The sequence below is a fragment of the Athene noctua genome, chromosome 22 (assembly GCF_965140245.1).
Source record: "Athene noctua chromosome 22, bAthNoc1.hap1.1, whole genome shotgun sequence".
NCBI lineage: Eukaryota > Metazoa > Chordata > Aves > Strigiformes > Strigidae > Athene > Athene noctua.
In genome coordinates, this window is record NC_134058.1 from 8,048,283 (window position 1) to 8,062,191 (window position 13,909).

The 13,909-nt window shown below is 57.2% G+C and overlaps 1 protein-coding gene across 4 annotated transcripts in view; it reads right to left on the minus strand.

Annotated features, from left to right (window-relative positions):
• Positions 1-585: 585 nt before the first annotated feature.
• Positions 586-13,909, minus strand: part of PLEKHM2 (pleckstrin homology and RUN domain containing M2) — a 29,615-nt gene continuing 16,291 nt past the window's right edge. For 2 of the 4 annotated variants that reach the window (XM_074924926.1, XM_074924928.1), the window contains 14 exons: positions 12,125-12,184; positions 9,346-9,580; positions 6,996-7,775; positions 6,676-6,745; positions 6,502-6,592; positions 6,107-6,171; positions 5,654-5,742; positions 4,867-4,999; positions 4,586-4,776; positions 4,249-4,314; positions 3,595-3,754; positions 3,189-3,368; positions 2,987-3,103; positions 586-1,736 (listed from right to left, as the gene is read on the minus strand). In XM_074924926.1, the coding sequence (XP_074781027.1) occupies positions 1,599-1,736; positions 2,987-3,103; positions 3,189-3,368; positions 3,595-3,754; positions 4,249-4,314; positions 4,586-4,776; positions 4,867-4,999; positions 5,654-5,742; positions 6,107-6,171; positions 6,502-6,592; positions 6,676-6,745; positions 6,996-7,775; positions 9,346-9,580; positions 12,125-12,184 (2,375 nt within the window). In that variant the 3' untranslated portion in view covers positions 586-1,598. Of the gene's footprint in view, positions 1,737-2,986; positions 3,104-3,188; positions 3,369-3,594; positions 3,755-4,248; positions 4,315-4,585; positions 4,777-4,866; positions 5,000-5,653; positions 5,743-6,106; positions 6,172-6,501; positions 6,593-6,675; positions 6,746-6,995; positions 7,776-9,345; positions 9,581-12,124; positions 12,185-13,909 lie in introns of those variants that run through there. The other 2 variants (XM_074924927.1, XM_074924929.1) reach the window with 2 other exon arrangements.

Below are 13,909 nucleotides of genomic sequence, written 5' to 3' on the forward strand. Positions count from 1 at the left end.
ATGCTTTGGAATTGGAGCTTCCCAGGCCAAAAAAAAGCTGCAGGGGAGGGGGGGGAGAGGGGCGCCACTGTGCATCCTCTTTTGCCCCCCCCCCCAATTCCTATTTTTAGGGCTGTGCAGTGACACACACCCCCCCTTGCGACCCGGGTTTACACCATGGCATAGCCATGGCTGAGCCGCTTCCGTGATTACTGGGGGTATGGGGGGGAATCCCTACTCTCCCCCCCCTCCCCAAATCCCCCCTGTTCAATCCTCAAAGGCGAGGGAGGGGTTCTGGGGAAGGTGGGTGAGGCTGGGGCTGGCCCTGGGGTGTTTATTCCATGTCTAGACTGGGATGTCTCCAGGATCCAGGGATAATCAGGGCCGGAGCGTCAGGACAGATAATTTGAAGCCGTGAACGTGCTCCGCCGCTGGGTTAACGCCGCTGGGGTTCAGGGAGAAGCTGGGGGTGCACAGCCTCCCCTTCTTCAGCTTAAATTTCACCTTCTCCCTGCCCCAAAGCGAAGCCACAGACTCCAACATCACGGAGGGGGGGGGAACAGGAACAGCAGCCCCCGGCCCTGGAATCTGGTGTAGGGCCAAAGCTGAGCTACCAATGAATATTTATTTGGGGAGAGGGGAAGGAAGCAGATGTATATACATATACATTCAGTCACGTACGTTTCCTCTCAGAAAAAGGCCCCGTGAACATATATTACATGAGAAGGTCTCCGGATTATTATTATTTAAAAGCTAGGGTGGTGCCCCAAAGGGCTCGCTGCAGAGGGCAAGCGGCAACGGGTCCTCGCTGGCCTCAGATGCTTTGAGCTGAGCAGACGGGGACGTTTGGTGGCAGCCCTGTGACGACGTCCCTTCGGACACCTGAAGAACATGGACTCGCTCTCTTCTCTCCCCTGGCGCACGGCGCCAGCGTCCAAACCTCAAACCAGCTTCTGAGATCTCCCAAAACCGTGCTGCGATATTTGAAGAGCAAATTTTTGGCCCTGGTCCTTCTTCCTTAGCTTCAAATCTCATCGACAGGCTGGGGAGTGGTTTCAGTGATGGCTGGAGGCCCCCGGGCGAGATCTCCGGGCGCTGGGAGATGCCAGGAGGAGGAGGAGGCGGCGCAGCGGTGTACCCGGTGATTGTATTAGTGAGGAGAAAACATGCACGGTAGCGATTTCGTGTTCCCGTGTCCCGCGCCCCTGCCCTGTTCCAAAATGAACAAGTCCTCAGTCCCGCTCCCCGCCGCAACGGGGGGATGCTCATCCCCAGCCCACCCCGCTCCCTCACTACTAGTGGGATATTTATTCCGTGAAAGGCAAATTATTTTGCCCTGTGGCTGGAGGGCGCAGGCTCGCCTGGGCAGGGTAAGCAGCCGAGCTCGGCCTCGCCTCCAGCGCGCTGGAGCGTCCGGTGTCTCCCCAAAACGCGCTGGGCCTCCCCGACTCGGCGGAGAGCATGGTGGGGATGGGGTGCAGGGCCCACGCCTGCAGGCACGTTCCCGGTGGGCCCCGAGCGCCGGCAGGAGGGTTTGGGGTGCCAGCTGGCTGCGGGGCAGCTGGATACGGGCGCTGAGGCCCCCGTCAGCCGTCCTTCCGCCCCCAGCCCGGGCAGGGTTAACACCAGGGGTCCCGCTCCGCTCGCCCGCGGCAGAGGCTGTCGCTGCGCTGCCAGGCGCTGTCGATGAGGCTCTGAGCGTCTTCACATTTCTTCTTGATGGCGGCGTCCAGAATGGCCTTGTGCAGGAGGTCGATCTGAAACACATGTGCGGGGCAGTCAGGAGGGGAACGAAAACCAGCTGCTTCTCCCCCTTGCTGTAAAATGACCTCAAAAACAGACGGGAAAGGTGCTCGTGTCATAAGGTCTGCAGATGACACCCAGCTGGGTGGGAGTGTTGATCTGCTCGAGGGTAGGGAGGCTCTGCAGAGAGACCTGGACAGGCTGGAGCGATGGGCTGAGCCCAACTGGGGGAGTTTCACTGAGGGCAAATGCTGGGGGCTGCCCTTGGGCCACAACAACCCCCAGCAGGGCTACAGGCTTGGGGAGGAGTGGCTGGAGAGCTGCCAGTCAGAGAGGGACCTGGGGGGGTGATTGACAGATGGCTGAACAGGAGCCAGCAGTGTGCCCAGGGGGCCAAGAAGGCCAATGGCATCCTGGCTGGTGTCAGCACTGGCGTGGCCAGCAGGGACAGGGAAGGGATCTGAGCCCTGTGCTCGGCCCTGATGAGGCCGCCCCTCGATGAGTGGGTTCAGTTTTGGGCCCCTCACCCCAAAAAGGCCATTGAATGACTCGAGCGTGGCCAGAGAAGGGCAACGGAGCTGGGGCAGGGTCTGGAGCACAGGTCTGCTGGGGAGCGGCTGGGGGAACTGGGGGGGTTCAGTCTGGAGAAGAGGAGGCTGAGGGGAGACCTCCTGGCCCTCTGCAACTCCCTGCCAGGAGGGTGCAGAGAGGGGGGATGAGTCTCTGGAGCCAAGGCCCCAGCGCCAGGCCCCAAGGGAATGGCCTCAAGCTGCCCAGGGCAGGGTCAGGCTGGCTCTGAGGAAGGATTTCTGTGCAGAAGGGGCTGTTGGGCGTTGGAATGGGCTGCCCAGGGCAGGGGGGGTCCCCGGGATCCCTGGAGGGGTTGAAGAGTCGGGCTGAGCCAGCGCTGAGGGATCTGGGGGAGTTGGGAACGGTCAGGGTGAGGTTCGTGGTTGGACTGGAGGAGCTTCAAGGGCTTTTCCAACCCAGATGATTCTGTGATTCTGTGATGTTTATGGCTGAGGGAGGGGGGATGGGGTTGACCCAGGTTCCTCCCCATTCCTCTCGCCAGCCCCAGATGCTCAGGGGCCTTGCCAGGGCACTCAGGCTCTGGATCCCACATCCCGTGGTTATACAGACACAGAGGAGCTCTGTGGCTCTCCTGCCCTCCATGGGAAAGCTGGGTTCACCCACACCTTCCTCCAAGGGCCCCACTTCCCTTCCTCACCGGGGGAAGCACTGCGACGCAGCCTTCCACACTCACCTGGTAGATGTTCCTCCACGCGGCGTTCAGCGCCGAGAGGAACCTCTCCAGTTCTGTAGTGCAACTAAAATAGAGGACCCAGGGGGGCAGGAACTGCTTGCTGTCCTGAGCAAACTCCTAAACACCAAGAGAGAGGCTGGGTGTTACCACCGCGGTCCTTGTCCGGGCCCTGGGCTGGTCGGTCCCGTAGCACCACGCTCACCAGGATACAGTACTCCTTGCCGGCCTCCGTGGAGACGGCGGTGATGTCCGTCAGCTCCACAGTGCCCAGCGAGCGGAAGAAGCTTGTCTGACAGTCCTCGTGGCAGGTGAAAGCCTTCTCATCCGTCAGCACGAGGCAGCAGGGGACACACGGCGTAGGGGCAACACCCTGGGGAATCACCTGCACAGAGCAGGGAAACAGGGGCGGTGTGTTAAAATCTGGCACGAAGGAGCCCTGTCTCCGTGGGGTGCCCTGTGGGGAAGCCTGCCCAGCTCGGGAGAAAACCACCCGCTCCATCGCTGCCAGACGCCCCCGCCGCCACCTGGGCTGTGCCCCAAAGGGGCTCCTGGGCACAGAGGAGGGTGTGGGTGCCCCTGTGCGTGTTGGGGGGCTGTCCCCGGCTCACCCCTTTGGAGACAGCCTGGCAGAAGTACTGCATCCAGTCCGCCATGTCCTCCTCGTTCTCGGCGCTCAGCTCCAGGGAGGGCCGGTCCGTCAGGATCACCTGGAAGGAGTGGGGCCGGTCGGTGGTGTTGGAGCGCCGGCACCCCCCGCACTGCTCGCCGCTGGGAGAGAGGGGGAGGATGGAGATCAGCGGGACCTGACAGCAGCCTGGAAACAGCCTCCGTCGCCCTCCCTGCGCTGCCTGTCACTCCTTCTCCCCCACAAGCTCTCGTTTCCCATCTGTGACATCCCCTGTGGTCGCTCTGAGGACGGCCTCCCGCGCTGCACGTGGGGGCAGAGCCGGCGCTGAGCACGGTGGGTTTGTGGAGGTCACCCAGTGTGGCTCTCTTGAGGAGGGGTACCTCAACCTTACAGAGGCCAGTTCCCCATCGAAGGGTGGGCTTGGCACACAAAAACCAGGAGGAAATGAGCCCATCTCCAGCTACACGCGCCAGAGCCAAAGCAAAGGGGTGTCTGCACCCAGCCAGGAGCAAGCGGGGAGTCCTGTGGCACAGCCTAGATCACAATTTGCCCCAAACCCCCCCGAATGTCCCAGGGAGCTCCTGAGCCCCAGATCCCTGCCGAGTCGGGGTGCCACGTCCCGCCAGCCGCTTACCCCATGTTGATGGAGAGCAGAGGGGTGACGTCCGTGCGGTCGGGGTACTGGTACAGGATCCCGTTGCTGCCGTTTGGGAAGATGAGAGAGGTGGGAACTGGTGTCAGCTCGGCCCTGGCAACTGCCCAAACACCCATGGCCACTCCTGCCCTGCCCTCCACCCGTGGGGTGACGTTCCTGCTGCTGGGCAGCCCCAACTGGTGGCTTTGGCCTCTTAAGTGACAAGATGGCTACTCCCTCCATCTCCCAAAGAGCTCCTGGGCAGCAAACTGGTCCCAGCACCTTCTGCGACAAGCCCTGGCTGACCCCAGTCCCCACCCACGGCCCCGGCGCCCACCTGAGCACCACGAAGCAGGTTTTCCACTGCTCCTTGCCCAGGTAGGATGTCCCCGCCTTGTAGTGCAGGACGCCGTCCTTGGTGACCGTGTTGTCTGCGGAGGTGTAGCTACTGTTGGCAGGTCCCAGCGCCTCGTCCATGGGGTCTTCCCAGTGAACGAGGCCGTAGAAACGCACCACCACGTCGCAGGCCTGCGAGAATCAGGTGGAGAAAGTCAACGGAAGGGAGACTCCCCCGAGGCTCCGCCAAGGTGGAGAGATGTCGGTGATGCCCAAACTCACCTCGCACTTGGACTCCTGGGCCACAAACTTGGCAAGTGCCAGTTTCTCCATGGTGGCATCCGTGAGGATACTGGGGTACGGGGGCTCCCGGCACCCTTTGATCATGGCTGACTTCAAGGAGACCAAGAAGAACCTGAGAGGGAGACAGGGATCTCTGACGAGGCCGGGGCAAGCAGCCCTCATCTCCCTCACGCGCTCTGATGCCAAGGGGAGGCTCCCTTCACTGTGGGCCTCTGGTCTTCCAGACCAAGGGGTCTTGAAATCAACCTACAGACCAAAGGTGACGGGGGTTGCAAAGTCTGAGCTCCAGAAGGGAAGGAGATGGGTGGGACTGAGAGATGGACACCCATCCCATCCCAGATCCCAGTATGACCACGCAGGCCCGAACGAGGTCACCTCCCTGAGCCGACAACACACAGAGAGACCCGGGGACGTGTCTTGAAACTCAAGACCTTGTCCCTGCACATCCCAAGTGACACAAAGGACACGTAGCCTGTGTTGCTCAGAGCCCTGAGGCTGTCAGCCTGAGGGACAGGGCGACTGCTGCGTGTATCCAGGGAGGACACTTCAGGTTAATCCACGCTCAAGGCATTTCCAGCTGCCTGCAGGGTTTAGCCGGCAGCATCAAACCCAACCCCAAGCCCTCACTGGTGGCAGGACTTTGTCGTGAAGGGCTGTCACCAGAGTCTCTTGTGCTCTGCAAGTCACACAGGGAGTCCGAGGTGCGGGGCAGAAGTCCCACACCCGGGAGGAACGTGCCACGGTTTGCTGCCTGCTCCCTGCTTACTCGGTGAGAGCCACGTCTGCGGTGTCAAGCAGGAACTGCTTCCTCCGATTGGTGCACACCAGCGTCACCGTCTGCTGATCCAGCCCAACCTGTGCCATGGACGGTAGGTAGAGAAACCGGTAGTTAAGGAAACCAGGCGGGGGACGAGGGGTGGCGAAGCAGGACTGAACTGGGCTTCTGGCCCCAGGGAGAAGGTCAGTGGTCACTCTGCTGCCCATGCGAAGGTGCAATCAAGCTGGGGACCACAGAGGTGCCATTTGAGGGGGGATCCCTTCTAACTCTCCCAGTCTCAAAGTTTCACTGGCCGAAAGACTCCCTGGGGGACAAAGCGCCCCACAAAACCACCCCACCATGATGCTCCTGACACCCCCGTGGGCACAGGGGTGAGGACCAACCCCCAAACTCCCCTCCTCGTGCCCCCAGGAGGGCCAACCCGACCCAGGCTCCACTCACCGAAATGTAGTCCAGCTCATTGTAGGAAACTGCCTCCTCCACCATGTACGGTTTCTCCGCTGCCCCTGGCACAGACACGAAGAGCCACATGAAGGGGGGGTGAAGGAGCCCAGTGCCACCCGGATCTGGGCCGCTGCACAGTGGCAGCGACAGATCTGCCAACCATGCCATGTCCTGAGCAGCAAGGAGCCACAGGGCACATGTCCCAGGGCTTCTCGGGGGACAAATCAACCTGAGCTCACTACTGTGACTGCCACCGTGCCAAGGGACACGAGGGAACTGGCAGGAGCTGGCAGGGAAGGTAGTGAGCTCTGTTGCCCTGATTTATGGACAGGCATGGATCAAGCAAGCCTCCTTCCCTGGAGCTGAGCACAGAGGCTATGGGGATGGGATACCTTTCCGGATCAGGTACACGTAGCAATCCGTCAGCAGGACGTAGATCAGCTGCAGATTCCCCTCCATGTGCCCCGTGCTCATTCGGATCATCTGTGTGGAGAGTAAAGAGCTCTCAGCTCACGATGCAGGCCCAGAGCTGGCCCTTCGTGGGAGATCCATGGTGACCACCTTACCCTGAACAGCTGTTCCTCGTTCTCCCGGAAGACGTGGATCATCAACAGGAGGAGATGGTTGTTATCCACCCTGTGAAGACAGAGAGAGCAGAGGATGGACACAGATGTGGGCCTGGGTGAGTCCAGGAAGGGTAATCCCCTTTCCTCATTGAACTTGTCTGTGATTTGGGCACCTGTTGGCCCCCAAGACCTCCTCCTGACCCCTTCATCCTGGAAGAGGACAGTCTTTGCCCTCCAAACCGAGGACAAAGGAAAAAGTGACAGCTTGAGGTCAAGACTGTTTGGAAGATGCTCTCTCTGCTGAGCAAACCCAGCCTCACCTGAACTCGGAGGGATGGGTCAGCTCCGAAGGGCTGCCCTGCCCTTCCTCCACGCCAGAGTCCTCAGCACTGCTCGGGGAAGGGCTGGGCTGCTCCTTCTTCGGCTCGCAGAGAGCCTGGGGGTCGGCAGTTTCTGTCTGGAGCATTTGGGGTTCATCACTCCCCCCTCCAGTCTCCTCTACTGCCCCAAGTGCTTCTCGCTCTCTCCTTTCTTCTTCTTCAGGAGCCTCAGGGCTACCAGAAACATGTGGCGGTTGGCCAGGCCCTGGAGGGTCATGGTGGCCACCACCTGGTGCAGCAGCGTTTGGACTCTCGACGGTAAAGCGGTAGAAGTCCATGGGGGCTGAAATCCCCTCACTAAAGTCGCCAGAGGACGATCCATCCGGGGTCTCCCCTGGCGTGCCAGTCCGAAAGGACTGCCCGGGGGGCTCCAGGGGGGCGTTCCAGCCGCTGGGGTCCAGCTGCCCGTTGAGTCTGTCCATCACCTTGCTCAGCGGCTGCCCCACGCTCTCCATGGACGTGTCCTTCATCTCGGGGATGCGTAAGGCCAGCTGGCTCAGGGTCGAGCGCTCCCGACCCTCCTCCTGCGCGCCTGGGCTTGGCTCACCCGCCGGGGCAGTGGGACCCTCGTCTCTCTGTGGGTCTTCTCTGTCGCTCAGCCCGTTCACACCGCTGTCTCCGCTGGCCTGCTGGGTCTCGGGCACCAGGGGCGCAGTGCTGTTCACCGCCTCCTCGGGTTTTGCTTTTTTTTTCTTGCCTGTTTTCTTCTTCTTGGCTAACCTGCATGGTGAGAAACCCATCAATCATCTGTGCCTGCTTAGACTCCTGCAATACAGAGAGGGGTCCCACCCTTTCCCAGCCACCTTCCTTTGCAGTTTTCCCTACTGCAGAGAAATCCTTCTATCAAGGACATCGCTCAGTGTGCAGCCACATAGAGGCCCTGTCTCCATGCCAGCCATCATAAGAAAAGCAGGGATGGACACTGTTTCCTCCCTATCCAAAAAAGAAAAGAGGCATCGGCTGCTGGATGCAGCATCTTGGGCTTCTGTTGGCTGCAAAGGGGATCACAAAAGGATGTGGAGCTCAAGTGATGTGGGAGAAATCCCTGCGTGAGAGCAAGATGCTGGGAAAGGAGAAGGTTTCAAGAGGATGTGGGAATGCCCTGTCCCTGCCTGCCAGAAGAGGGAGATGCAGGGTCCAGCCAACAGCACACCGGCATGTGGAAGTGTTCAGGCCTCCCATGGCACCCGAACTGCTGCCAGGTCACTTGGGTTTGGGAACGAGCGCGGTGCTCCCCTTCCCTCCTGTCTGCCCGAGAGCGGGGTGTGACATAACCCAGCTCCTCTGCTCCTCCCAGGAAAAACAGGGTGCAGGAACAAACCACAGGCCTGATGGGCTGGCTGTGGGGTGCCCCCATCCCTGGGTGTGAGCAGACAGAGCCTGGAGCACTCTGTCTGGGTTAAGGGCTCCGAGGGACCCCTGGGGATCTCCTCTGCAAGAGTCAAACACAGGCCAGCAGGTCTGCGGAGGCATCTCCCTCAACAGGTTTAGCCACAGCTCTTTGACAAAGAGGAAGGACAGGAGGGAAGATCTGAGACCCAGAGTTGCCGCAAACCTGCCACCAGCTGGAGAAAGCTTAAGATAAAAGCTCAGGGCTTCCTCTGAGCTCTCTGATACAGGCTGTCGGGCAAAGGTGTTTATGTCGAGCCAGCCTGTAGATCTACAGATCCAAGAACCAGCCCTGTTGACATCTACAGAGCATCAGCTGGTGTCTGGAGGTATAAAACCACTTTCTCATGATTTTATGAAGGCTACACCACAGATGCTGTCTCTGTGAAGGGCCTAGAGAAATGATCCTATGAGGAGCAACTGAAGGAGCTGGGAGTGTTCAGTGCGAGGAGGAGGAGGCTGAGGGGAGCCCTCATCCCTCTCTGCAGCTCCTGACAGGACATTGCAGAGAGGCTGGGGCTGGGCTCTGCCCACAGGGAATTAGTGACAGAACAAGAGGGAACGGCTTGAAACTGTGACAGGGGAGGGTCAGACTGGACATGAGGAAAATGTTTCCCAGAAAGAGTGGTCAGAGAGTGGAATAGGCTGCCCAGGGAGGGGGGAGTCCCCATCCCTGGGTGTGTTTAAGGGCCGTTTGGATGAGCTGTGGGGGGATGTGGGCTAGGGGAGAACTTCATAGAGTCGGGCTGAGGGTTGGACTCGATGATCCCGAGGGTCTTTTCCAGCCTGAATGATTCTGTGATTCTGTGCTGGGCTAGAAGGGGGGGGGGGCACATCATCAACCTCTGGTGACAGATGACACTCAGGGGCATGTTTCCAAGTCAGGCAGCCCTGCTCCTACCTGATGACCTCCAGCTCCGTGCAGCTCTCAGACTGGTCTGTTCCTTCAGGGGTGGCTTCTGCCTTCTCCTGGGAAGCTGTGTGCACCGGCGTGGTCTCGGTGGAAGACTGCACGTCAGCTTTCTCCTCGTTGAAGGGGTTGTAGCGCTGTGTCGGGCTCTTCACAGAGGCCTTGCTGCCATTCACCTCCGAGGCAGTGGAGCGCGGGCAGCTGAGCGTGTCTGTGAGGTCTCCGTCTGCAAAGACAAGAAGGGAAGAGCGAGATTAACGTCAGCTTGGGCACCTGGATCAAGGCAAATCAAGCAAAGCTGCACGCGCGGGGCTGGGGGCACTGCACGGTCACCATACTGCTTGCAGGTGACCCCATCCTGGGCCAGCTTAGCTTCAGAGATTGCTGCGGGCAGCAGGCTCCTCGCCAGGAGGGCCAGCGGGGCCAGTGCGTGACCCAGCGTCGCTCTGCAATTTAGACAACGCCTGGAAATAACAGCTCAGTCACTCTGCAGCCAGATTAAGAAGTAGAGGTAGTGTCCTCGGAGAGGAACTTGGGTGGTGGGGCCCACGGCGCTCCTTAGCAAGGTGACAGTGAGCTAACGAGGCTGCTGCGCTGCATTGCTGCTTCTCCCCTGTGACGGGGTCTTAGGAAGATGCTCGCTCGGCTAGAAGGGCAGAAAGGGAGTCAGCGATCCTTATGGAGCTGGCTGCTTCCCTCCGCTTGCACGAGACACACATGGGGGACTGGAAATGCGGGGGGACACGCACAGCATTCACCGGGGTCTGAGAACAGCAGGCGGCACAGACAGGCTTGGCCCGTGTTAGTCTCGAGAGAGAAAAGGAGCAGCAGAGAAGGGCTACAGGAATCATGCTCAGAGTTATCCATCCACACGGTTAAACGGAAGGTTACCCATGCCCTTCTCTTCTCCAGCACCCTTCATTTCCAAAGCCAGCTAGAAACCTCTTGCCAGGAGGGAGGACACCCCTTCTGAAGGAAACTGCAGCCCCTGCAGACTGACTCGGGGGCGTAGGTTTTGAGTAGGAAAATGAAACCTCTCATAAAAAATAAAAAAAACAACACTAATAAAGGCAGTTTTGTGACGGCCGATTTCAAAATGCTGCTTTGTCCCTGCTGAAATGCCTGCCCTGCAGCAGGGAGGGTGTGAGCTCTGTCAAGGAAAGTCAATCGGGTGGATTTTTAATGTCTACATTAAAGGGAAAATAAACCGTTTAAAAGCTGTTTCAGTCCCAGCCTTCTAGCCTGCATCACCAAAACGAACGTCACTTCTTTTGCCTAAACCCTGCTGGTTCTGTTGAGACAAAACGATCTTTGTCCAAAATACAGAACTTTACCCCAAAATGCATTTGCTGAAAATGGGAAACTGCTCCAACTTTCTTAACCCCTCGCTCTGTGTACAAACAGCAAAGAATGCATCAGTGAGTTAACCCGGCAGGGGGCTGGGATGAAAAGATGAAAACTTTGCTACAGCTGAGGTTTGCTCAGCACCCAGGAACCCAGCGCGGAGCAGCAGTGGATCACGATGACCCTGCACGTGGGAGATGTGCACGCCTCTGAAACCCGGAGGGATCTGCCCCCAGCATCCCCTGGCTTCTCCCAGCCTGCACCCAACACCCACGGTTAAGTTGTTTGCTGGGTGTTGGGTTTGGAAACGTGGTTTGTACCCTCTGGGTGCACGCTCAAGCTTCAGGGACACATTAAACCATCTCTGTGGGCATCTCTGTGCGTGGGGTAAGAAAGAAGATGAAAGGGAGCATGTTAGAGCCCAAGAGCAATCCACATGGAATTCAGGCAGAATTTCCCCAAATATTCAGGTGGTACCAGCCAAGGCAATTCAGACCCAAGGTTCCACCCAATTTTTAGCTGAAAGGACAGAGTGTGGGTGTATTTCCTCCGGGGGTAAAGCAGAGAGGTCTCCTACTCCTGTGACGTGCAAAGGATACGCACAGGGACTGCATGTGGAGGAAGGAGAACAAGTTCCTCTAAAATGGGCACATGCTCTTGACCATAAAGGTCAGACATAGCTGACGAGTTGGTTTTAGAAAAAAGGTGTAGTGACCCAAACTGAGCACAGCCATGTGCTGGATGTTGTGGCTTTGAGAGAGGGGTTTTGATATGGGACAGCAGGGTCCAAAGAAAACAACCTTGGACCTCTCAAATTAATCCCTGCAAAGATCCCAAAATTGAAGAAAGCAGAATTAATTCAGCTGTTTTCCAGGGAATCGATGAAGGTGGATGAGTTTTTCAATCAGCTTTACCCCAAGGAGGAAATCTACTACTGCATAATGTCACGCTCATTTTGGAAGGCTGCTGATCCTGCCTGCCAGCTTTGTGGCGCGGCTGATTTTGCAGATTTTCTTTTATAATATTTATAAAAAAATAAAGGGTCCTTTATCAACACAGGCTGTAATGTATCGAGCAGCCACAGAACCACACTCAAAACTCCAGCCTTGCGTCTGCTATCCCGCGTGCTGGGGCAGACATGTCTAGAAGACACGGAGGCATCATGAGAGGCAGGAAAACATCCCTCCGCTCCGGGATATAGGCCCAGGTGAGCGTGCCTGCATACGCCAGGAGCTGGGAAGGACAGATGAGACACACAACCTCCCACCTTGGGGGACCTTTTTCGCTCCGTTCTGTCTCTACTGAATTCCATCAAGATGTGGTGGTTGCTTGTTAAAAGAAATGAACCAGGGAGCATGCAGCAAGCTTCAGGTGGCAGCAATGCAGAGAGAAAAATAAAATGTTGTAATAGATGAGTATGTCCCACCTTCCCAGTCTCTGCTGGGCATGGTCTGCATTGCTGGAAAGACATCTCCAAAATCATAATCTACAAAAACGAGGGATAAAACTCAGGATTAGAAATACAAGTAGTGGGGAGGGAGGGGGGACAGGGGCGAGTGTGAAGGGGATTTGGGGAGGGAGATGGGAAAGAAACAAAACAATCTTCCACCAGTATTTGAAACGCATGAGAAAATAGTTAGGGAACATGGATGCAAATGGAAACTGGCTGCTCTAACGGTTGTTCCTGCTGGATGTTTGTGTTGTGGGAGCTACAATGGGACCAGTGAAGGATGAAGGCCTCATTATGCAAGCTGCTGGAAAGCTAAACCAGAGCAATCAGTGGCATGTACCTAATCAGGGATCCCTTTTGTGAATGAATTTACTCTGTGCCTCAGTTTCCCCACTTCACACCACCCATATATTCTGTGTTGTTTGACTCATTAATGTTGCAAAGCCAGGGGTCTGATTAAAGGGAAGAACTTGTCCTCTGATCCTAAAATCCCCAGTTCCACCTACACTCCCAGGGCAGCAAGATGCTCCTGTTGAAATGACGAGCAGTGAAACAGTTACTGAAGTGAAATTCCTCCGCAGGGGAGGAAGAACAGCAATTCCTGCCCTCCTGGGCTGCACTGCCACCGACCTGGTCCCACAGCAGAGGACCAGGTATTTCCACATCAGCACCAACCCTTCCACACAGGGGGAAACTGAGACACAGATCACAACCGCTGCCCGGGCACACAGAATAGCTTGTGATGATGCCAAAACCAAAACATAGCTCCAAAATGTCCTGGATCTCTACTCCAAACCCCTCTTCTCTTGAGCTTTAAGCTCCCATCCATCAGACAGGCTGGAGAGCGTAGCCAAACCCAAATGACTCCCCTTGCCCAGTCAATAGGGACAGTCGGGAGATGTGCTGGCACCAAGATGCTGGGGGAGCAACAGGAATACAAGCCCAGGGGGTGCAGCAAGCTCTGAAACGGCTGCTTAAGCCAAAGTTTCTTCTTGTGACTTTTATTGCCAGGCTCCTCAGGTCGTCTCCAACCCAACTGGGATGCTGAAGGGTAAGTGAGTCCCCAAAAGCAAACCCTTCACGCTTACAGCACGAGCACAGATGCTGCAGGTCAGCCCAAAACAGTGCTGTGCTTCAAAACCCTTTGCTGAAAGGATGCTAACATCCATCCCGGACTGTTCCTTCTCAGAATCTTTAATATCTGCAGTTTTTGTCTTGCACATAAAAGGCAACTGGCGGAGTCCTGTCTCGGAGGGAACCCATAGGTGGACTCAGTCCTGAATTCACTGCGTCCCATTAATGGCATCGCCCCATCCATTCCAGAATCCCCTGATCTCAGTTTGTTCAAACTGACAGCAAAAAAGGAACAGAGCCAATGTGTTTTGGATTAAGAACAGCAGCAGCAGATCTGCTCCTTCAGGTGAACATGCTGCGTGAGGATAAGAGCTCCCTGCTTCAGCCTGAAGCAGGATAAGGGGGCAGGCACAAGGTACGTGTCTTCTCAGTTCATCAGGAACAACATCCAGCTGTCCGTGACAGGGATAAGGGTAAATGTGACAACTCATCAGGCTGCTCAAGTTAAGATGCATAGAGGGAAAACCAGCACCTCTGAGACCACTGGCTGCCTTTCCCTCAGACTGCGGACATGGAGAAAAGACTGTGGAAACTATTCCCCACCACCTCCAGCATACTTGGGAGTGTCTGGATTGCAAACCCAGCAGTTAAAAAGGGTCCTCTGCAGCCCTGCATACCTGCTCTGAA